The sequence below is a fragment of the Pogoniulus pusillus genome, chromosome 2 (assembly GCF_015220805.1).
Source record: "Pogoniulus pusillus isolate bPogPus1 chromosome 2, bPogPus1.pri, whole genome shotgun sequence".
In the NCBI taxonomy this organism is placed as follows: Eukaryota; Metazoa; Chordata; class Aves; order Piciformes; family Lybiidae; genus Pogoniulus; species Pogoniulus pusillus.
Genome location: NC_087265.1, coordinates 20,701,760 through 20,725,948, shown reverse-complemented (window position 1 = coordinate 20,725,948; position 24,189 = coordinate 20,701,760). Strand labels below are relative to the sequence as shown.

The 24,189-nt window shown below is 45.5% G+C and overlaps 1 protein-coding gene across 1 annotated transcript in view; it reads right to left on the bottom strand.

The window, feature by feature from the left end:
* Window positions 1-24,189, bottom strand: part of COL5A2 (collagen type V alpha 2 chain) — a 167,569-nt gene that overhangs the window by 69,121 nt on the left and 74,259 nt on the right. Inside the window, exons 2-6 of the mRNA XM_064158033.1 lie at window positions 9,431-9,655; window positions 5,376-5,389; window positions 3,959-3,991; window positions 3,395-3,427; window positions 2,717-2,770 (exon numbers count right to left, since the gene is read on the bottom strand). Coding sequence (XP_064014103.1) covers window positions 2,717-2,770; window positions 3,395-3,427; window positions 3,959-3,991; window positions 5,376-5,389; window positions 9,431-9,655 — 359 coding nt within the window. The remainder of the gene's footprint in view (window positions 1-2,716; window positions 2,771-3,394; window positions 3,428-3,958; window positions 3,992-5,375; window positions 5,390-9,430; window positions 9,656-24,189) is intronic.

Sequence of the window (24,189 nt, the reverse complement as noted above, 5' to 3'; positions counted from 1 at the left end):
AGCTCAGAAGGCTGCCAGCAGCAGTGCAGGTCTACCTAGTGGTGTTCTCCACTGGATCCAGCCCTGTTCAGCATATCCATCAATGACCTGGCTGAAGGACCAGAGTTTGCTGGTGGGACAAAGCTGAGAGGGGAGGATTGACTGCCACCTTATCAGGCTGTGCTGCCATTCGGTGAGAGCTGGACAGGCTGGAGATAAGGGCAGAGGTAAACTTCATGAAGTGCAACAAGGGCAAGTGCAGAGTCTTGCACCTGGGGAGGGATAATCCCCTCCACCAGTACAGGTGAGGCCTGCTGGAAAGCTGCTCTATGGAGAAGGACCTGGGAGTGCTGGTGGACAAGTTCACCATGAAGCAGCAATCTTCACTCCTGGCCACAAAGGGCAGTGGTATTCTGGGATGCATTAACAAGAGTGTGATCAGCTGCTGAGGGAGGTTCTCCTCCTCTGCCCTGCCCGAGTGAGGCCCCATCTGGAGTACTGAGTCCAGTTGTGGGTTCCTCAGTTCAAGAGAGACAGGGAACTACTGGAGACAATCCAACAGAGGGACACAAGGATGGTGAGGGGGCTGGAGCATCTCTCTGATGAGAAGTTGAGACACTTGGGCCTGATTAGCCTGCAGAAGAACAGACTGAGAGAGGATCTTCTGCTTATCAGTATCGAAGGGGTGGGGGTCTTGAGGATGAGGCTGAGTGTTTTTCAGTGGCGCTCAGTGATAGCAGAAAGGGCAGTGGGCACAAGCTGGAACCCAGCAAGCTCCACCTGAACATCAGGACAAGTTTATTCACTTTGAGTGACCCTGACTTGTGATCCTGGGCAACTGTACTCTAGAAGTGGCCTCACTAGGGCAGAGCAGAGGATGATGTGAATCTCCCTTGATCTGCTGGCCACACTCCTCTTAACGAGTCCCAGGATCCCACTGATGGTTTTGGTGCCACGTGCACAGTTTTCATAATACAAACTGCAAGTGTGAGCTAACTTTTCCCACACACACACGAGTAGAAATGAAAATTCCTGCACTAGCAGTCCTTCTGTAACTAAACACAGAATGGTCAGGGCTGGAAGGGACCTCAAAGATCGTCCAGTTCAGCCCCCCCATCATGGGCAGGGACACCTCACACTAGATCAGGTTGCCCAGAGCCACATCCAGCCTGGCATTAAAAACTTCCAGGGATGAGGCTTCCACCACTTCCCTGGGCAATCTCTTCCTGTGTCTCAGTACCCTCATGGGAAACAACTTCTTCCTAACATCCAATCTGAATCTACCTACTTCTACTTTTGCTCCCTTCCCCTCAGTCCTGTCACTACCTGACACTCTAAAATGTCCCTCAGCAGCTTCCCTGTAGCCCCCTTCAGATAGTGGAAGGCCACAATATGGCCTCCTTGGAGCCTTCTGCTCTCCAAACTGAACAGCTCCAACTGTCTCAGTCTGTCCCCACAGGAGAGGAGCCCCAGCCCTCTGATCATCCTCATGCAGAACTGGATGCAGTATTCTAGGTCGGGTCTCACTAGAGTGGAATAGAGGGAGAAAATCACCTCCCTTGACCTGCTGGCAGTGCTCTTCAGTTTCAGCCCTGCACACAGCTCACCAGAACCTTTGACACAACAATTTCCAAGAGGCTGACTAGTTCCTAATTGCTTGATACTCCTTGAAATCTGTATAATGACCTCTGACAAAGGAACTCAGAATTGTTTACAGCCAGCTCATACTTTCAGTGCTTCTAGCAAGTACTCTGTAGAGCCATACAAGGGACGCATGACACAGAAGCAGAAATCATTTAGAATCTCATTGATAACTCTGCCCATTAGGAAAGCACTTCAGACATCTCTACAAACACAGTCAAGATTCCTCTGGACACCACAAGATTTCACAATTACTCTCAGGCTTCTCTTAGATATCTTAATGTTCATTAATCAGACAAATGTCTTATGGTGATCCAGAGAGCAGAAGTGGCTTGGCATCCATCTCAAAGAGGCTACACACTTCACTGCCTTCAAAGTGCCATTACCATCTATGGACAAAAGGAAGGGGAAACAGCACAAAGGAGTCAGTTTTAGGCATACGTCTGAAATCCTGAGGGGCAGGAAAGTAACCACATAGACGTTACAATGATACAACTCTTTAGAGTCTGCTTTTAGCAGCTTCTGCTCTTTGCCCTAGCATTTTCAACAGGAATGTGTCATCTTTGGTATTTTCAGCACCCCCTTTTGGCCTTTCAGTGGTTCTCCACACACTGAAATTCCTTCACGAAGTCTGTATTTCCATTGATTGTACTATTCAGCAGCACACCAGCATCTGTAGTCACATATTAACTCCTGCTAACTTTGGCCTTGTCTGAAGTACTCTGAGCCATGCAGCTCACACTGCTTCTGATTCATGGGAGCAACCAGCAAAATGTCAGTGAGCTCTTAAACAGGCAAAAGTCCAGTTTTGTTTGGGTTTTTCACCTTGAAGAGGGCTGTATTCTCAGGCACTACTTTGGGTCTGCATGTTGAGAAAGGATGGCTTTTAGTGGAAACATTGCTAAACTTCTGACAATGATCTCCAAACATTCAGGTTTCAATTGACCCAGGAAAGATTTTTTTCTGTTTGTTATCTAATTCTTAGACAATATGAGGACAGTTCTGGTAACTCTAGAAGATGTGGGAGACAGTTTAAAGCCCTCTAACCTCTTGAGGTTAGCCCAGTACTTGATTCCTGAGCTATTTAATAACTTACAGGTCTTCCTTTTGGGCCTCGTTCTCCTCGTGGTCCTTGTGAGCCTGGAGGTCCCTAAAAGAAAGATTGAAAATATGAAGTACCTTTTACACTAGCTAACAACTAATAAAGCTCTGATATATGAAATGCTACTTTCAAAAGTAATTTGTGGTTTGGTTTGTTTTCCACATCACCCTAAAGAAAAGAACCACCAGCACCAAGCATTCAATATTTCTTCTCAACTGTACCTTGCCTGGAGGGAGTTGAAGATCTGCAAACACAGTTTCATCACTCATGTGCTCCACAGGTCAATTTTGCAAGAGTTCTCTGAATGCTGGAGGCTCTCAATGTGGAGATGTGCAAGTCTGAGATGTCTTTCCTGCTAGTCCAGAACTGCTCTCTGCTTAGCTGCAGCTGAGGGGCATGCTGCATCCCCTCCAGCTCCTGCTAGACTCTTGCTTGAAAAGCATTCCCCAAGCGTCCAGCTCATAAAAAGGTCCTCAGACATACTAGAACCATGCATCCAGTTATTTAGGGCACAGATTGACCTGAGACTAGTAAAATATCCCATAACCCTCTTGCCTCAAATCCAGCAGCTTTGCAGACCACACAAACCACCAGAGTCCTCCTTCACATCAAAAATAAAGGGCAGAAAGTGGAAGATGCCATCATGAGAGAAACAGGTCAAAAAATACTCACAGCTGGTCCTGGGCGGCCTCGTATTCCTGAAACCTAAAGGTGAGATAAACTAAAGTTAGCACACAACATTATGGCTATTTTTGTCAGAAAAGGAAACAGCAAGAGATAAAGTATCAGGCAAGTTGCAAGGCTTTAAAAAAGCAAAATCTTGGAAGTATCCTTGTTCTTCCAAAAAAAAAAAAAAAAGATTAAATAAGTGAATTACAATTATTTAGGCTCAACAACTTCTGCTAATTTGTTTATCTTCCTGTTAGAAAGGGATAATAAAGACAGGAAGTGACAGCTGACAGTTTTCTCCAGCACCTCAACAGTCATTTACTGTTATACCTCTACAAAAATTTGACTGTAGAGGCTATAACAGATTTAACTCAGTAAGTCTTTGTCTCCCAGAGTCCAATTGGCAGGAGTTTCTAGCATTACATATGTGAAAGAAGGTAATTCACTCCATTCTTTTCATTTCTAGGCTGTGCATTTGGGTTGTATTTCCTTACCTACTGCAATTTAAAGCACTAAATTGTACACTTCTAGCATGCGCTGATCAATGGTGAAGAGAAATTAACTTACAGGTGGCACTATTCCAGGTTCTCCTTTTTGTCCCTGCAGGAAACAAAATACCAAATATCAGAAGGCAGAAAACAAATTAAAATACCAGCACCAGTTTCACCAATACCATTCCTGTGACTGTGCTCAAACTCAGGGTAAAACTGAGACTAAATTAAAGTGTCTGCAATAGCTAATCCATACTATTTTTAATGACTGTGGACACTGATTAAAGGAAGGCTCTAAATTAACAGACTTTTCTCTAACTGCACAGCAAACTGGCTGAAAGAAGAGTCAAACTGAAATGCTACTATGGTGTTTAAAAAATAGAAAACACCTTGCATTTGATGATTTGATTCATACAAAACACAGAGCCCAGAGCAGCTTTCAGATTCCATTTCTTCCAAGGTGTTAAATTAAATTTAATTCTATTTAAACTCATATCATTAAATTTACTAACATCAAAACCCTTTGTGTCCATCTGCAGTGTAGGGACAGAATACCAAACGATATCACAAAGCTTCAGAGTGAAGGACACAGCATTTGCCAGCTGACTTTTCTTTCACCTGAATGTGTTGACAATGATTATGTGTTACATAAAACACCTGGGTTTAGACCTCCTGGTCGTAATCAAGTTTATTAGGAGAAAAAAGAGGACTTTGTAAAGACAAAATATCTTTGTGCCTTGTTGCATATAGCTCATTTGAGCCCAGAAACCACCTCTTGGTGGTTTCACTAAACCTGCTTGGGTTTAGTGAAAACATATCCTTGATCACCTTAAAACTATTTCAACTATTTCTTGTAGCTTCTTCCTGTCTTATAAACTCCTTTATCAAAATGCATTTTTTTAAAGGGGGTAAGTATAGATCTTCTCTTTGTTTAACTGCATCTGATGAGAGATGCTGCCCACACCACCATGGCTTGCATCATCCCAATGATATCTACTGTGCACTGGGCAGCCAAGTCCTATCCAAAAACAAGCTCCAACTTCCAACAGCTGGGTTTCTAATGACCTAGTGGACCCTTCCCTCATTTTGTAGCACTGCTAGAGGTGAAACAACCAAACTACTCCATCTGGAAGTCCTTTGGTGTAGGCAGCAGGGATTTTCAGGCAGGAGACTCATGATATTAAGAGCAGGATTTTTGCCTGCATCTCAGGATTATTTTCCCATGTGGACTGCAATCTTCCTATCATTGTGAAAGAGCAAGTGGACAGAATTAAGTGTTTTGGAAAGAGATTCACTTTAATTTCTGTAAGGGAAGACAAGAGACTTTAATTACAGTTTCAATATATTAAAAATATTATAGTATAAAATAAGTAATAGAATATAAAATAAGTTATATAGCATAAGATAAATAATACAGCACAAAATAAACAATATAGTATAAAATAAATTATATGGTATCAAATAAATGATATAGTATAAAATAAAATTCTTACCTTTCTTCCTCTACCTATTAAAAAGGAAAAATGAAGAAAGGAAATTAATGTTTTCACTCTGAGAGACAGAACATTGTGAGTTGAGTGCAGATGTTGCAGCTAGAGCCATCTGTTAACCTAGGTATGGAGAGGAAGGTATATTGCCTACAGGGGAGGTTCCTAGGGATAAACATACTCCTTTGGTATGGTGTAAGGAATAGAAATGGTCTGCAATGATGTCCTCTGATTCTCAGCATTGCACAGAATAAGAAAAAGCACTTTAGGAAAGGAGAATCTCAGAATCAAGGAAGGCTAGGGGTCAGAATGGACCTCTGGGGATCATCTAGTCTAACCCCCTTGCTACAGCAAGGTTACTTAAAGCAGGTTGCCCAGGATCACATCCAAGTGAGTTTTGAAATCTCCAGAGAAGGAGACTCCACAACCTCTCTGGGTAACCTGCTCCAGTGCTCCATCATGTACATAGAGGGTGGCTATCATGAGGAGGGAGACTCCCTTTGCACAAAGAGTCTCATGGTAAAGACAATTAGTAACAAGTTGCTGCTGGGGAGATTCAGACTGGATGCCAGAAAAACTTATGTCACCATTCAATCTATGAAGCATTGGAATAAACTCCCTGGGAAGGTGTGGATTCCCCTACATCAGTTTCAAGGTGCAGCTTGACACGGTGCTGGGCCAGCTCATTTAAAATACATTCTTACCCTGAAACGTTGGACTAGATGATCCTTGAGGTCCCTTCCAACCTGGTATCCTATGAATCACCTTCAAAGGAAATATTTTTTCCTTATATAGGTGGAAGAATAGCTTGTTCAAGGCTGGCCTAATGATTGAGAGTGAAGTCGAAAGAAGCTTTATTACTGAGCTTGATAGGAGCAATGTTGATGGATCCACAACATACTACATACATGGTGTTTTTCAACAGATAGAGCTGACTTGAGGGATTTTTGATTTTTTCTTGTTTGGAAAGGCAGTCATATGCCTGCATTCAAAGCCATAGAGCCACAGTCATAGCCACAAAATATCAATCACAGGATCACAGAACCTTAGAGGTTGGAAGGGAGCTCAAGAGGTCATTGAGTCCAGCTCCCTGCCAAGGCAGGATCCTCTAGGGTGGTTCATACAGGAATGCATCCAGGCAGGTTTTGAAAGAGTCCAGAGAAGGAGACTCCACAACCTCTCAGGGCAGCCTGTTTCAGGGCTCTGTCACCCTCACTTTGAAGAAGTTTTTCCTCATGTTGAGGTGAAACCTTCTATGTTTCAGTTTGTAGCTGTTGCTCCTTGGCTTATTGCTGCTGACCATCACAAAGAGATTGGCTCCCTCTACTTGACACCCACCCCTCAGATATTTGTGTACATGGGTAAGATCTCCTCTTAGCCTTCTCTTCTCCAGACTAAACAGCCATAGCTCTTATGGTCTCCCTTTCTAGGGGAGAAGCTCATGTCTTCCAGTCATCCTTGTGGCTCTCCAATAGACTCTTTCCAGCAGGTCCCTGTCCTTCAGAGGAATATTTTACTAATACCTTGAATAATACAGCAAGAAATTCTGGAATGCATCCATATTACTTTCATATTTGCTGGGTGTACCATTGTTGACACTGGCCTGTTGTCCCCCAAACCACAGCAGGATGCACCAGCTCTTTATTAGTGCCTGCCACATCTTGCTCCACCTCTCAATTACGCTACTACAGTCTTTTTACCACTACTTTGTCCTATTTTGAGCTCTTCAACAGCAATTATAACTACTTAAACAAAAAAAATTTGCTTTGATTATTATATATAGAATGTAGTTCAATTAATTCAGTACACATGCTCAGAGAAGGCTCCTCAGGATGTGCACAGGGCTGGAGCACCTCTGCTATGGAGACAGGCTGAGTTGGGGCTGCTCAGTCTGGAGAGGAGAAGACTCTGAGGAAACTATATTGTGGCCTTCCAGTATCTGAAGGAGGCTGCAGGAAAGCTGCTGAGGGACTTTTTAGGGTGTCAGGTAGTGATAGGACAGGGGGGAATGGAGAAAAACTACAAGTGGGTAGATTCTTCCCCTGTACTCAGCACTGGTCAGGCCACACCTTGAGTGCTGTGTCCAGTTCTGGGCCCCTCAATTCAAGAAAGATGTTGAGGTGCTGGAACGTGTCCAGAGAAGGGCAACAAAGCTGGTGAGGGGCCTGGAGCACAAATCCTATGAGGAGAGGTTGAGGGAGCTGGGCCTTTTTAGCCTGGAGAAGAGGAGGCTCAGGGGTGATCTTATTACTGTCTACAACTACCTGAAGGGGCATTGTAGCCAGGTAGGGGGTGGCCTCTTCTCCCAGGCAACCAGCAACAGAACAAGGGGACACAGTCTCAAGTTGTGCCAGGGTAGGTATAGGCTGGATGTTAGGAAGAAGTTCTTCACACAGAGAGTGATTTCCCATTGGAATGGGCTGCCCAGGGAGGTGGTGGAGGCACCGTCCCTGGGGGTCTTCAAGAAAAGACTGGATGAGGCACTTAGTGCCATGGTCTAGTTGATTGGTTAGGGCTGGGTGATAGGTTGGACTGGATGATCTCGGAGGTCTCTTCCAACCTGTTTGATTCTATGATTCTATGATTCTATGATTCAGATTGGATGTTAGGAAGAAGTTGTTTACCATGAGTGTACTGAGGCACAGGAACAGGTTGCCCAGGGAGGTGGTGGAAGCCTCAACCCTGGAAGTTTTTGATGCCAGGCTGGATGCGGCTCTGGGCAACATCTAGTGTGAGGTGTCCCTGCCCACGGCACAGGGGTTGGAACTAGACGATCCTTGAGGTCCCTTGAAGGCCTTACAATCCTATGACTCTATGATTCTATGATTCTACTAATAAGCACTAATTGTAAGAGAAGAGATTCTCTTTTAAGAAAATTAGAGGAGTGGGAAGATTGCTTCATCTGAGTTCTCCAGGAAGAAACAGAGTGGAAAAAAGGTATGTTACAGAAAGAAAGCAAACAGGGAGTTAATAATACTTCATGTTAATGGTTTTTACCTCCTGTGTCTCCCAAAAGGATCATGTCTCTGTGTTTCCACTGTGAGGAAACACTTTATACTGTGTACATTTGATTGTTTACCTCTAATGTTTCTGTTTATTCATCTATTGAAGGGGCTTTAAACTTTATATAATAACAAATATATACTAGTCAATGTATAATAATATATAACAAATCCTATACATTTATATAATTTAACTCAATATATGCTATATATTCACAATATTTAATTACATTATATATATTTATATAATTATTTATACATTGAATAGATATATGCTATGTATTTATATAATTTATCTTAATATATTTATCTTGCAGATTCAGATGAATCACCAAAGAAAAAGAAGCCAAAATTCAATGTCCCTGAACTATCAAGATGAATTTCATAGGATCATAAAATAGAATCAGAGAATCATAGAATTGTCAGGGATGGAAGGGACCTCAAGGGTCATCTAGTTTCAATCCCCCTGCTATGGGCAGAGACACAGTATCACAGCATCACAGTATCACCAAGGTTGGAAGAGACCTCATAGATCATCAAGTCCAACCCTTACCACAGAGCTCAAGGCTAGACCATGGCACCAAGGGCCACATCCAATCCTGCCAGGGACAGTGACTCTACCACCTCCCTGGGCAGCCCCTTCCAGTGTCCAATGACTCTCTCAGTGAAGAACTTTCTCCTCACTTCCAGCCTAAATTTCCCCTGGCGCAGCCTGAGGCTGTGTCCTCTCGTTCTGGTGCTGGCCACCTGAGAGAAGAGAGCAACCTCCTCCTGGCCACAACCACCCCTCAGGTAGTTGTAGACACCAGATCAGGTTGCTTAGATAGAACTTTTAGATATTAGCCCATTTGGGCTTCTGTCAGATTCATAGTCAGAAGATAACTACTTTTAGAGCCAGCTCAGGTGTAACCCAAAGCGGTTTATGCCTGTCAGATACTTCCTACTTTCAGATTTAAACTTTCACCATAGAAACACTATCAGAAATGTCAGTACCATGAGGTTCCTCGTTCTTTGGGCTATCTTCCAAAGAAAAAAAAGCAAGCTGGGAAGCAACCTTACCGATGGTGGTGTCAAAATCACGTGTTGTATGGGGACACACAGGACAGCACTCTCCCGGGGGCACCTGTGGGTTCTCACACTCCAGCATGTCTTGACACTGGATTTCATCGCAAAGAATAGCTCCATTGTCACAGACACAAATCTGGCACGGTGAGGGCTTCCAAATATCCCTGTTCAGGTACATCTGGCCATTCTGAGTGCAGGCTATTTCTTCAACGTCTTCTCCTGGAATAAAAGAGACAATTGACAGTCATTTTACAACTGTGAAGTCAAAGGAAAGTAGGGTCTGGACAAGGAGAGAACACATTTGGAAATGAGAAGCAGCATCACATACGGGAAGAAAACAGTCCACCAGCATAGCTGAAGTTGGAATTAAGGACTTTGAAATATTAGTCTTCTTAAATGTCTTTGTTATTTTACAACCTTGTCTCTTGATCAGAAAGAAGTAAAAGAGAGTCACCACTGAATGCACAACCCACTATGGTATCAAGTGAACATTGCCTGCTGAGTCTCTGGGTGTCTTTCTGCTCAGTGGGGCACTAGTGCTGCACTGAGGAAGTCCTGCCACATGCCTGCCCTTTGTAATAGTTCTGCAGAGGGTGTAAGAGCTATCTCAACATGGAGAAGAACCTAAGAGGTTTCTGTACAAACAGCATAAACTATCTCTTCCCTGCCTCCAGTGTTTTAACCATCCACATTAGAACAATGTGCAGCACACATGGCAGTGTTGCTTGAAAAGGAAACAACTCATTCATTAGGGTTGTGGTGCAGGACAATGCCAACATGGAGAACCCAATTTTCCAAGCAACACAGTCAAGTCCCTAACCAGGAGCAACAGCAATTTCTATTGCAAGAGTACTTAGAATCACTAAATCATATAATGATTTTGTTGGAACAGACCTTTAAGGCCATCAAGGCCATCTGTTAACCCAGCACTGCCAAGTCATCACTAAACCATGTCCCTCAGCACAGTATCTGCATGGTTTTTAAATCTCTCCTAGCATGGTGATTCCACCACAGCTCTGGGCACTCTGGTCTAAGCCTTCACAGCTTTATTGAGGAAGAAATTGTTCCTAATGTCCATCCTAAAAATCTCCTGGCGCAATTTGAGGCCATTACCTTTTGTGCTGTCACTTGTTACTAGGGAGAAGAGACCAATCCCCATCTTGCTCTATCGGTTTCAAGTAGTTGTAGTGAGTGAGAAGGTCTCTCTCAGTGTCTGCATCTGAGTGAAGAGAGGCTTCTCAAAAATACTTATTTTGCTCAGTTTCTATAAACCAGTTGGTCACGGTCCTATGCTGTTGCCCCAACACACATATTGCTAAGAATATATATTCACTACGTACAAAAGGCCTCTTTAGGTATTTTAAACATATATAAAAGCCTGTCCTGTGTGGCTGACTACAAGCAGGTGTCCTACCTATCTACATACCTATTTTTTATGGAGCTCATTCTGTTTGACTGAGGTTGTCTATCTCATTTTTAAGCTAATCTGCCCCATTTTTTTACAGAATGTTGACTTTATTCCTTGTCTCAATACAATTCATAGAACCATAGAATCAACCAGGTGTTCTTTTTCTTTCTTTTCCTTAAATTCCAATTGAGAATTAATTTCTTACTAATTATTTAGGAATCCATGCAGCACAGTTTTTGCTCTCTCATTTTCAATCAACCTGCTCTCACCAAGGCAGAACAACTTCTCTGGGTTGAATTTATGACTTGGGCATCTCAAAAATATCTCCATTTGACTGAGAGCAGCACCTAAGGGGACCCCTGGGGCAGTTCAAGGCAAGGTTGGACGTGGCACTTGGTGCCATGGTCTAGCCTTGGGCATTGTGGTAAAGGGTTGGACTTGATGATCTGTGAGGTCTCTTCCAACCTTGGTGATACTGTGATACTGTGATACTGTGATAACTAATTGTTTAGCTGCTGTTCTAGCCATACCTAAGTCTGAGCCTTTGGTACTCTTTCTACTCTGTAGGCAAATACTCCAAATATGTGGATTAGCCTATTTTTCTAATTCAGAGGTGAATAAATACCAATATCTCTCTATTAAAAAAAAAAAAAAGTCTGGTAAAGAACTGAAAAAGCCAAGCCAAGTGAATTATTTTCTTTGTCTATCCAACATTTTACTGAATGCTGTATTAGAAAACAAATAAATATATAAATTTCAAACAATTACATAAATTCAAACAACAATAGCAATAATAACAACATCATCAAATAATAACATGATTATTGTTACTGTTTGTGGTGGTGGTGGTGGTATTGTTGTCGCTATTCTTGTTACAGTACTATAATGATATTATTCTTGCAATTATTATTGTTACTGTTATATTTTATGTTATTGTTGTTATTGTTATTTCACTTTGGCCCAATGAATAATTCAACCTCTTAAAGGAACACAAACGCTGAAGTGTCCCCCAGGCTGACCCCAGACAATGGGTCACAAACCTGCAAAGCAAGAACCCTAGGGCCAAGACATCCTCTTCTGAGTCAGATAGAGCAAAGCTGTTACCCACAACCCAAAATTATTCTCCTGACTGCTGGGGTGCTGTGGAGAAGGTTATTTTTACCCTGGTGGGAGCTCCATGTGAACAAGGAAATCTTCCTATCAAAAATGTCTTTGAAACTGGACAATCCAGTTGAGATCAGTAATTCCCACAGCCCACTGCTCAAAGATGACGACCATTATTTTTAAGAAAACCTGTTGTCAGTGCAAAAATCAACAGCTCTAAGCAGAAGGGCAGTTCCACTGTTCTGTGCCTTTCTCTCCTAATTTAAACCAGATGTAAACAGTGAATCCCAATGTAATAAATACGAACAGATTTGGAGTTTCAACTTCATGCCTTAACTCCAGTTCAGTTACTCCATCAATGTCAGAGCTGAGAGAAACGGAGCAGATGTGTTGTTAACTGTTGCCTGCCACCACTAACTTCTGCAGCTTTCTAACAGGAACTGAAATCCAACATTCTAACAGGAACTGAATTCCAGATTCATAGCAGGCCTGCTCCTCTCTTCAGTTGGTTTGCCACAGCAGCTGACAAAATGACTGGAAGGCATGCTGCAGAATCACAGCGTCATTGAGGCTGGAAAACATCTCTGAGATCATCAAGTCCAGCCTATGACCTAACACCACCACGTCAGCTAAACCATGCCAACAAGTGCCACATCCAATCTTAAACACCTCCAGGGATGGTGACTTCACCACCTCCCTGGGCAGCCCATTCCAGTGCCTAATCACTCTTGCTGGGAGGAGGTGCTTCCGAACATCCAACCTAAACCTTCCCTAGCACAGCTCCAGGTCATGCCCTCTTGTCCTGTCACTGGCTGCCTGGGAGAAGAGCCTGACCCCCACCTGACTGCAACTTCCACTTAGGTAGTTATGGACAGTGATAAGGTCCCCTCTAAGCCTCCTCTTCTCCAGGATGAGCATCCCCAGCTCCTTCAGCTTCTCCTCATCAGCCTTCCCCTCCAGCCCCCTATCCAGTTTCATCAGTCTCCTCCGGACCCACTCCAGCACCTCAATATCCTTCTTGCAGTGAGAGGCCCAGAGCTGCACACAGTGCTCAAGGTGAGGCCCCACCAGTTCTGACTACAGGGGCAGAATCACATCCCTGGCCCTGCTGGCCACACCATTCCTGATACAGGCCAAGATGCCTTGGCCTTCTGTGCCTGCTGGGCACACTGCTGGCCCATGTCCAGCCTGCTGCCAGTCAGCACTCTCAGGTCCCTCTCAGCTGGGCTGCTCTCCAGCCACTCATCCAGAAGCTCAGGAGGAAATGTTTTCAGTGTGAAGTAAAGACCAAGCGTGGCTGTAGAGTCCTTTTCTGACAGTGTGAGAGTGGTTCTCCAAAAGGCAGAAAGCACTCCTCTCTCCTTTCCCTTGTGAGCATGACATAATGCACTGTCTGACACACTTAGCCTCTTCCCCCAGATGTCTGGCATATGCTCTGCGGCTGCCTTCGTGTATCACCCGCAGAACTCGCTGTGCTTTCAGAAGAGCAGCACTTTGCATAAATGAAATTGCTGCGTTCCTGAGCTCCAAGTCAGCATTCTGTCATAACTTCAAACAAAGCACACAGCAACTGCTCTGGCAAACCAGGGCCGAGCCAGATGCTGACTGGCTTCTGCCTGGGTGCTGCTCAGCTGCCAAGAAAGAGGCAGACAAAAGACAGGATAAAAAGCACCAACTTCTGGCTGGGTACTAACTCTATTTTCCTATCAGATTGCAGATACGCTGATAAGAAGGAAAAAGCCCACAACAACAGAACACCACCAAACAATCCCACCCCCACCCCACAATACTGCTAGAAAACACATTTCCCATTTTAAATCTCTTGGTTACATTCGGTGCTTCCAGTTTTGCTTTGTTCTGTGAGAGCAACATGAAGAGAAAAGCTACTTCAGAGCCAACTCATGCCACAAGCACACCTTGACACTCGACTCTCAGGCCTGAACTGCAGGCACATTTATCCTGATCCATTTATATACATGGATCAGGAAAGGAAGCAAAGGGAATTGTCCTATTCTTTCCTCCTGGGCTTGGAGGAAGAGCCCAACTGACACACTCTCTCTGTCACACATTCTTTCCATCTCTGCAGCTGGAACACAACGTGACAAACAGTTTAAGAAGTATTGGAAAACACAAAATCAAAGTATATTAGTGGCTGGAAGGGAACTCGAAAGATCATCCAACCCTCCTGCCAGAGCAGGATCACCTAGAGGAGGTCACAGAGGAAGGCATCCAGGCAGGTTTTTAAGGTCTCCATAGAAGGAGACTCCACAGCCTCTCTGGGCAGCCTGCTCCAGGGCTCTGGCACCCTCACAGTGAGAACACTTTTCCTTATATTCCTGTGGAACCTCCTCTGCTCCAGCTTGCACCCACTGCCCCTTCTGCTGTCACTGGACAGCACTGAGCAGAGCTTGGTCCTGTCCCCCTGACAGTGCCCTTCTCGTCTTTATAAACGTGCTTGAGGACACCTCTCAGTCTCCTCTGCTCCAAGCTGAAGAGCCCCAGCTCCCTCAGGCTCTCCTCATAAGGAGATGTTCCACTCCCTTCATCATTTCTGTGGCTCTGTGCGGGAGTCTCTCAAGCAGTTCCCTGAGGTCCTTCTTGGACTGAGCGGCCCAGAGCCGGACACAATATTCCATGTGCAGCCTCACCATCCTACCTGGAGAGCACACATCAACAGTCTGGAAGGGAAAATCCGGTCATGCACTGGCATGTCGAGCCCCCGTTTTGTGACAACGCTGACACGGCGCTGATGCCCGGGACACACCCAGGCGGGGCTGTCCCAGCCGCTAGGAGGCTGTCAGAGCCCAGCCGCTGTCGCCAGCCAGGGTCGTTTCCGCACAGCGCAGGCGCGCCCGCGGCGCTCCCTGCTCCGCGCGTTTTGTGCCGAGCTGTGCTTGCTTCCAAGTAGATTTCTCTCAGGGTTTATTCCACTCCTCGACAAGCCAACATTGGTGCTTTAAAGTGTTTTGAAGGACAACATATGAAGCCATTTCCATCTCACACCACCGTACAGACATCACTTTGAGAGCAACCCCTGGAAATTTACTGGTGCTTGGTTTGCTGTGTAAAACTGCTCCCCATTATTGCACTCCTACTGCTTTCACTGACTTCTGTTTTGCATCTTGCATGTGAACATGGAAAGTAAGGCCTGGGCATAGAAAAAGGCAGGACAAATGGAAAGAAAGAAGGAAAACAGCATCCTAGAAAGAGAAGGTGAAGTAGAGGGGAAGGTTGGTCTCTTTTCCCTACTATCAAGTGATAGAACGAGAGGACATAGCCTCAGATTGCACCAGGGAACATTTAGGGTGGACATTAGTAAAAAAAATCTTTCCTGAAATAGTGATCAGGCATTGGAACAGGCTGCCCAGGAAGGTAGTGGAGTCACCATCCCTAGAAGTGTTCAAAAACCATGTAGATATGGCACTTAAGGAGATGGTTTAGTGGTGTTGGGGTGATGGCTGGATTCGATCTTGAATGTCTTTTACAACTGAAATGAATATATTAACATAGTGCCTTGAGCAAAATTATTTAGTAAGAGAAGGGTAAGAAGAGGGAGGGCAGAAAGACCACCCATACAGGGAGGATTGCTGAAGCTGTCAGCCTAAGAACCAACTTTTCCTTGCAGAAACATCCCCAAGCCTCCATACTATACTCCTGTTCCTCATTTGTGCTCACAGAAAACCTAACATGGGAAGCAGCCAAGCACCATCTCTGAGGAGATGGCTGGTACACAATGGAAGGAAATACATCTTTCAGTGCCCCATGTGGGCAAAAAGGGCCTGAGCAAAACTCAGACATATAGGTTTTTCTGCAGACATTAACAACTTTGTTTCATAAATGAAGTGCTAAGAGAAAGGAAAAGACTGAACAGCAAAGCAGCTACATTTAGTTGCAGTCCTATCAGTGGGATAATTTTAGACCTATGCTGATAGGTCTAAAATGCTGATAGGTCTACAGCAGTGGAGAAGACAGCCTAACAAAGGCAGAGAAGATGATGATGACTGGTATTGAAAGCTCAGCTTGCCAGTTTTATGCCTCCTTCTGCCACAAGGGACTTCTTGACGCATACTGTAACCAAACCCCGAGGCTTTTTCATTGCTTAACCTAAAAAGACCAGGAGAGAAGAACAAATGAATGAATGAGAAGGTTAATGAATGAAAAAGAAGCTGGAAACAAAGCAGCTTGTGCAGGTAGCTTCTCATCCTCCCTTTGTCATCCTGACGCTAGTTAGTGAATAGCACAAGGAAATGTGAGATTGCATAGATAGAGTGGAGGTTATGCTACAAACAAAAAATTAAATCCATCTCTAGAGCATGGTAAGCTGAGATTCCAGTTATGAATGACCAAGCTGAACCCTGCTGACTCACAAAGCAGAGGTGCAGCAGTAAATGGAAGTGAAAGGCGATACGTGCTAACAACTGCTTTGCAGATGGGACCCTTGTGCCTCTGTACAGGCTGCCAAGCGAGAGACAAGAGGAGCTGGGTCTTAATCATCTTTGACTGGCAGCCTGTGGCAACAATAATGTCAGGCTTGATCCAGCTCCCATTAAACCCAGGGGAAAACCCTCTCATTTACTCCAGTAAGAATCAGAAAGATTACTTTGTTTATCCTGTCCTCACTTTTCGAGTGGCAACAAATGAGGTATTCTCCAAATCACTGTGCCATGCAAATTAGATTGTAAACACCAGTCATTAGGGAAATCAGATACTGATAAACACAAACCCTGTTTGGCATCTGCTGCACAGATACAATTCCTGTTAGCCGTGATTAACAGGCACAAGTTACAGAAGTGCTCCACACATACACACAGGAGGATGAATCTGGAATCCCTTACCAACAAAAGACTGAACAGATTTGTAATTCACTTTGTTGGAGATATTTGATTGTTAAAATGAAATCAGATTACAGCCAGATGTATCCATTCAGGATACACCACACAACTCAGTGAACTAAATCAAGGAAGCGTGGCCTGGATGATTGGGTAGTGAGGTGGATTGGGAACTGGTTGAAGTCACAGAGTTGTGGTCAATGGGATAGAGTCTAGTAGCTGGAGGTCTGTGGCTAGTGGGGACCCTCAGGGATCAGCACTGGAACCAGTACTATTCAATATATTCATCAATGACCTGGACAAGGTCACAGAGGACACTGTCAGCAAGTTTGCTGATGACACAAAGCTAGGTGGAGAGGCTGACACACCTGAGGATTATGCTGCCCTTCAGTGAGGCTTATTAGACAGGCTGGAAAGCTGGGAAAGGAGAAATGGAATGAAATCTAACCAGAGCAAGTGCGGAGTGTGGCATCTGGGAAAGAATAACCCCAGGGACCACTTTAGACTGGGGACTGACCTGCTGGAGAGCAGTGAAGGGGAAAAGGACCTGGGTGTCCTGGTGGATGGAAGATTGCCCGTGAGCCAGCAATGTACTCTAGTGGCCAAGAAGGCCAATGATATTCTGGGGTGGATTAGAAGGGTTGTGGTTAGTAGGTCAAGGGAGATTCTCCTCTCCCTCTACTGTGTCCTGATGAAGCTGCATCTGGAATATTGTGTTCTGGGCACCTTAGTTCTGGGACCTCAGAGAACTGCTTGAGAGAGTCCAGTGCAGAGCCACAAAGACGATTAAGGGAGTGGAAGGTCTTCCTTAGGAGGCAAGACTGAGGGAGCTGGGGCTCTTTAGCTCGGAGAGGAGACTGGGAAGTGACCTCGTTCATGTTTATGAATATGTAAAGGGTGAGTACCAAGAGGACAGAGCCAGGCTCTGCTCAGTGATGTCTGAGGACAGGACAAGGGGCAATGGGTGGAAGTTGAGACATAGGAAGTTCCATGGAAACATGGGGAAGATTTTTTTCAGTGTAAGGGTGACAGAACACTGGAACAGGCTGCCCAGAGGGGTTGCAGAGTCTCCCTCTCTAGAGATATTCAAAACCTGCCTGGATGTGTTCTTGTGTGATCTGGTCTAGGCAATCCTGCTCTGGCAGGGGTTTGGACTGGATGAGCTTTTGAGGTCTCTTTCAGCCTCTGACCTTCTGCAATTCTGTGTAAGGTCAGGTAACAGCTACAGTACGACAAGCACTCAAACAACTCAGCAGTCTCCTGGAAACACTGACTGCCAACCAGGTCTCTAAGGCAGTGTTAATTCACTAAGGCTTACAGAAGATGAAGGTTCTCTTGTCAGCTTCAAATTCAGTTTAAGTCTCTCTTATAGCCAAGAGAACAAGCAACGAATGACACACACAGAGGCAACAGGAGCATCATGCAGAGGGTTTATTCCTGACAGGACTGTCTAAAAGAATAACTAGCACAGATGCTCACTGGTCTAATGTAAGATGACTTTCCTGAAGTCTGTGGCTCTGTGTTGCTTTATGCCAGAAAGTGGAAATGAACAATTCAGTTGGCAATTCCCTTATGGTTTCCTATGGAAATTAGGCTTCTGTGGTCCCACTACTACAGAGAGGGTTTCAAGAGGATGTAGCCAGTCTCTTCTCACAGAACAAGGTGCAATGGACATGAACTAGAGCACAGCAAGTTCCACCTAAACAGAAGGAAAATCTTCTTTGCTGTGAGGGTGCAGGAGCCCTGGAGCAGGCTGCCCTGAGAGCTTCTGGAGTCTACTTCTCTGGAGAGATTCCAAACCTACCTGGCCATTGTGATCCAGGACAAGCTGATGTGGTTGACCCTGCTTTTGCAAGGGGAGATTGAACTAGATTATCCACAGAAGTCCCTTCTGACCTCGGCTATTCCATGATTCTGTGATACTGGCTGCACTGTGACATCTGTGTCCCCAGGCCCATATGATTCCAGTGGCTGACCTCATCCAGGTTTGACCTTGTGAGACACCTGGGTCTGTGCAATCCCAAGCACAATCCAGGCTGAGTGGCAAATGGCTGAGAGCAGCCCTGAGGAAAAGGACCTGGAGGTCTGAGTTGATGAAAAGCTCAACATGAGCCAGCAGTGTGAGTGCAGCCCAGACAGCATCCATGTGCTGGGCTACAGCAAGAGCAGCGTGGCCAGCTGGGCAAGGGAGGGGATTCAGCCCCTTTACTCTGTTCTCCTCAGACCCCACCTGGAGTACTGTGTGCAGTTCTGGAGCCCCCAACACAAGAAGGACATCAAACTGTTGGAGTGAATCCAAAGGAGTGCCACAAAGATGCTCAGTGAGCAGCAGCAGCTCTGCTATGAGGACAGGCTAGAAGAGTTGAGGCTTTTCAGCCTGAACAAGAGAAGGCTTCAAGGAGACCTTGGAATGGCCTTCCAGTATCAGAAGGGGACTACAGGAAGGCTGGGGAGGGACTATTGACAAGGTCTTGTAATGACAGGATGAGGAGCTTAAACTGGCAGAGGGGAGATTTCAACTGGATGTTAGGAATAAGTTTTTTCCAGTGAGGATGGTGAAAGACTGGCACAGGTTACCCAGGGAGGTTGTGGCTGCTTCCTCCCTGGAGGTGTTCAAGGCCTCTGCCAGGGGTTGGAAGTAGATGACCTTTGAGGTCCCTTCCAACCTAAACCATTGCACAATTCTATCACTGAGTCACTAAGACAATTAGACTCTTGCAAACTTTGTGAACGTACAGAGTCAGGAAGAGAGGGAGTCCCAATTTAGTGCCCAGCTATGGCTCCCTTGTAAAACAACTGGATTAGAACAAATGCCTTCCATTTTGCTTTTGGGTATGCCCACAGGCATGTGGTTTAAAGCACAAACGTCCAGGAAACCAGGTTTCACCAGAAGAAGTTTTTAGGAAAGAGGTGCTGCAGAGTTCCCACTTAAAAAAAAAAGCTCCTAGAGGATACTCTGCAAAGTTGATAAAATGTAAAAGTGTTCTTAAAAGCACTCCACAGATTAAAACACATTTATGATGAATTTTCAATGTGATCGAGGGGGATCAACCCTCTAGAAAGAAGCTGCAATCCTTTGTGCCTTTGTTCAGAAGAAGTCACAGAGTGTTCTCCTACATGATGTAGATGATTTTAAAACATATATTTTAGGACTGGAAAATTACAGACTCAACTGTTTGTCCTGCAGACTCCACAAATAGCATCAAGTATGAATAAACACTGCTAAGTATCAAGGTGCAAGCAGGGATTGAATTAGCTGTTGAAATTCTATAGCAGTTAACATACAATACTAAACACTAAGCAGTTAACAAACTTATTTTCATCTGGCAAGTCACAACTGGGAGGGAGTTCACCCTCTGAGATTCATCAACCAAGAAAATCCAACCTCCAAGCTCTAAAAACCAGTCCAAAGGCAGAAAGCAACAGCAGAACTATAAACCTTGACTCAGCAGAAGAGGTAATGTCCCAGGTAAAGGGCTGTCTGAGTGGGACCTGGCCACCGGGATTTGTCTCTTCTAGAAAATGGGGCCAAAAGAAATAATTTGGCTTCCTACTCAGCACTGTGACTCCAGACTGGGTTGAAAAGGAGAAACTATCCTTGGGATCCAGATGATCTGGATGAGGGCATGGAGTCAGTCATCAGCAAGTTTGCAGATGACACCAAGCTGGGGGCAGATGTGGCTGGGTTGGAGGGCAGAAGGGCTCTGCAGCAGGATCTTGACCGCCTGGACAGATGGGCAGAGTCCAATGGGATGGGGTTCAATAGCTCCAAGTGCAGGGTGCTGCACTTTGGCCACAACAACCCCATGCAGAGATACAGGCTGGGGTCGGAGTGGCTGGAGAGCAGCCAGACAGAGAGGGATCTGGGGGTGCTGATTGATACCCGCCTGAACATGAGCCAACAGTGTGCCCAGGTGGCCAAAAGAGCCAGTGGCATCCTGGCCTGCATCAGGAATGGTGTGGTCAGCAGGAGCAGGGAGGTCATTCTGCCCCTGTACTCTGCACTGCTTAGACCACACCTTGAGTACTGTGTTCAGTTCTGGGCCCCCCAGTTTAGGAGGGACATTGAGATGCTTGAGTGTGTCCAGAGAAGGGCGACGAGGCTGGTGAGAGGCCTCGAGCACAGCCCTACGAGGAGAGGCTGAGGGAGCTGGGATTGTTTAGCCTGGAGAAGAGGAGGCTCAGGGGTGACCTTATTGCTGTCTACAACTACCTGAGGGGTGGTTGTGGCCAGGAGGAGGTTGCTCTCTTCTCTCAGGTGGCCAGCACCAGAACAAGAGGACACAGCCTTAGGCTGTGCCAGGGGAGATTTAGGCTGGAGGTGAGGAGAAAGTTCTTCACTGAGAGAGTCATTGGACACTGGAATGGGCTGCCCAGGGAGGTGGTGGAGTCACCGTCCCTGTTCAAGGCAGGACTGGATGTGGCACTTGGTGCCATGGTCTAGCCTTGAGCTCTGTGGTAAAGGGTTGGACTTGATGACCTGTGAGGTCTCTTCCAACCTTGGTGATACTGTGATACTGTTAGACTCTGAATGAATTTTAGATACAATACTACCCTACATTGGGGCTGGTTGTTGACATGTCCCCAACTCACACATTGTTGTCTCCACCAGAGTGAGTGGGAGCATTGTTTGCCTTTTAATGGATAACTTCGAACACAGGAGAAAATCAAGAGCAAAGATTTTGTTACAAGATTCGACACACACTGGATACAAAGGCAGAGTACATTGAGACCCCTCCCAGTAAAAAGGATTCTTTTGCTGGACCCACAGCACTATCCAATGTTTATTATACTGTTCAATTCCCTAAGAGCATCTGATGATGTAATCTGAATATTAACATCACTGTTCCTGAGCTGCTGAACAAGACTTCTAAACACCCCATGCTATGGAGAGGACAGAGAACTATGCAGCAGCCCAAAGACTGGTCAGGGTGGCCCTTTTCTCTTGGTTACACCACAGTCTTGGATCTTTATACTTCAAAAGCACTTAGTTTAACTCTCTAGAGTTATCCCACAATTAAGGTTAGATACAAACACATTTTCGCTTTTATTTTCCCTAGTTCTAGTCGTTGTTTCGCAACTAGGGTGGCTGAACACATTGTTTGGTGCCTGTAGAAGAAGAGGGTGAAGGAGAAAATCTGAAGAGCTTGATCTGCCAGTAGCACTTAGACTCTCTGATGACAGCAATGAAGCCTCAAGCCTACATTAGGAAATAAAATTACTTCCAAATGTCTAAGGCTGTGCAAGATGGTAATGGAGAGGCATTCAGGGCATGCCTGAGAAAACACTGCTGCAGATCTCAGCAGTTGGAGCGAATCAGTCAAAAATTGGAGTAGTGGGGTGCCTGCTTTCAACTGTAACTCACATGGCCACAAAAACCCTACTTGGAGTTTGCCATGCAAGGCAGTTACAATGAAGTCAGTTTGTTTACAGCTACCTGTACCTCAGTTTTATTCCTCATTCAGGACAGAAAAAAACTAAATAGAGTGCTTATCATGGCCAGATATTATGTTTTAGCATTTGTTCAGAATGAGGGCATTGAGGGCATCCTCAGCAGGTTTGCTGATGATACCAAACTGGGGGGTGGCTGACAGCCCTCAGGCTGTGCTGCCATCCAAGATCTGGACAGGCTGAGTGCTGGACTGAAGGCAATCACATGAAGTTCAATAAGGACAAGTGCAGGGTCTTGCATCTGGAGAGGAATAACAACAGGCACCAGTACAGGCTGCCCTGATGGAAAGAAGCTCTGTGGAGAAAGACCTTGGAGTGCTGGTGGGCAGCAAGTTCTGCGTGGGCCAGCAATGTGCCCCTGTGGCCAAGACAGCAAATGGGATCATGGGGTGCATCAGGGAAAGTGCGTCCAGCAGGTCTGGGGAGGTTCTTCTCTCCCTCTACTCTGCCCTGGTAAGATCACACCTGGAATATTGTGTCCCCAGTTCAAGAGAGACAGGGACCTCATGGAAAGAGTCCAGTGCCATGAGGATGACTGGGGGACTTGAGCATTTCCCTTACAAAGGGAGACTGAGAAACCTGGGGCTGTTTAGTCTGGAGAAGAGAAGACTGAGAGGAGATCTCATCAATGTGTACAAATATCTGAGGGGTGGGTGACAAGTGACAGCAGTGATAAGACAAGGAGCAATGGATACAAACTAGAACACAGGTTTCATCACAACGTGAGGAGAAACATACTTACAGTGAGGGTGACAGAGCACTGGAACAGGCTACTCAGAGAGGTTGTGAGTCTCCTTCTCTGGAGACTTCCAAAACCCTCTTGGATGCCTTCCTGTGGGAACTACCCCAGGGGATCCTGCTTGGCAGAAAGGTTGGACTCAATGATCTCTGGAGGTCACTTCCAACCTCTAAGCTTCTGTGATTCTGTGAAGGAGGTTTTGGGCAATAGAGACCATTTACTTTCCTAAGCAAAGTGTTGGAGCACATTTTTCACTCTGGGATGACATTTTTTAAGCAGAATCACTTTCATTTGCATGAAGACAAGCAGGTCCCACAGAAAGAGCAGATTCTTTTGGCAGTGAGCTTGCCAAGAGAACGTTCAACAAGGAACTGAGCAGTCAGCTGAGGCGGAAGAGGGCCAGGGCTTAGCACTGCTGAACAGTCACAAACTCAGCAACACAGCCATCATCTTGAAAATGCAAACAAAATTAAGGCTGCTGTTCGCACATCTAAGGGGCAAGAGGCTTTGTTCTGGGAACCCTACCTACGTGCTGCCACTTCAGTCTCTTGCCCCAAGTTGTTGGTCTCTGCTCCCCAGTAACAAGTGATAGGATGAGAGAGAATGGCCTCAGGTTGCACCAGGGGAGATTTAGGTCAGATATTAGGAAGAACTTCTTTAATGAAATTACTGATCAGTATCACACAGTATCACAGTATCATTAGGGTTGGAAGAGACCTCACAGATCATCAAGTCCAACCCTTTACCACAGAGCTCAAGGCTAGACCATGGCACCAAGTGCCACATCCAACCTTGCCTTGAAGCGCCCCAGAGACGGCGACTCCACCACCTCCCCGGGCAGCCCATTCCAGTGTCCAATGACTCTCTCAGTGAAGAACTTTCTCCTCACCTCAAGCCTAAATCTCCCCTGGCGCAGCCTTAGGCTGTGTCCTCTTGTTCTGGCGCTGGCCACCTGAGAGAAGAGAGCAACCTCCTCCTGGCCACAACCACCCCTCAGGTAGTTGTAGACAGCAATAAGATCACCCCTGAGCCTCCTCTTCTCCAGGCTAAACAATCCCAGCTAAACAATCAGGTGTCGGAACAGGCTGCCCAGGGAGATGGTAGTCACCATCTCTGGAGGTTTCAAGAAACATGCAGACATGGCACTTTGGGGCACGGGTTAGTGGGCATGGTGGTGTCGGGCTGATGGTTGGACTCAATGATCTTTAAAGATCTTTTCTCA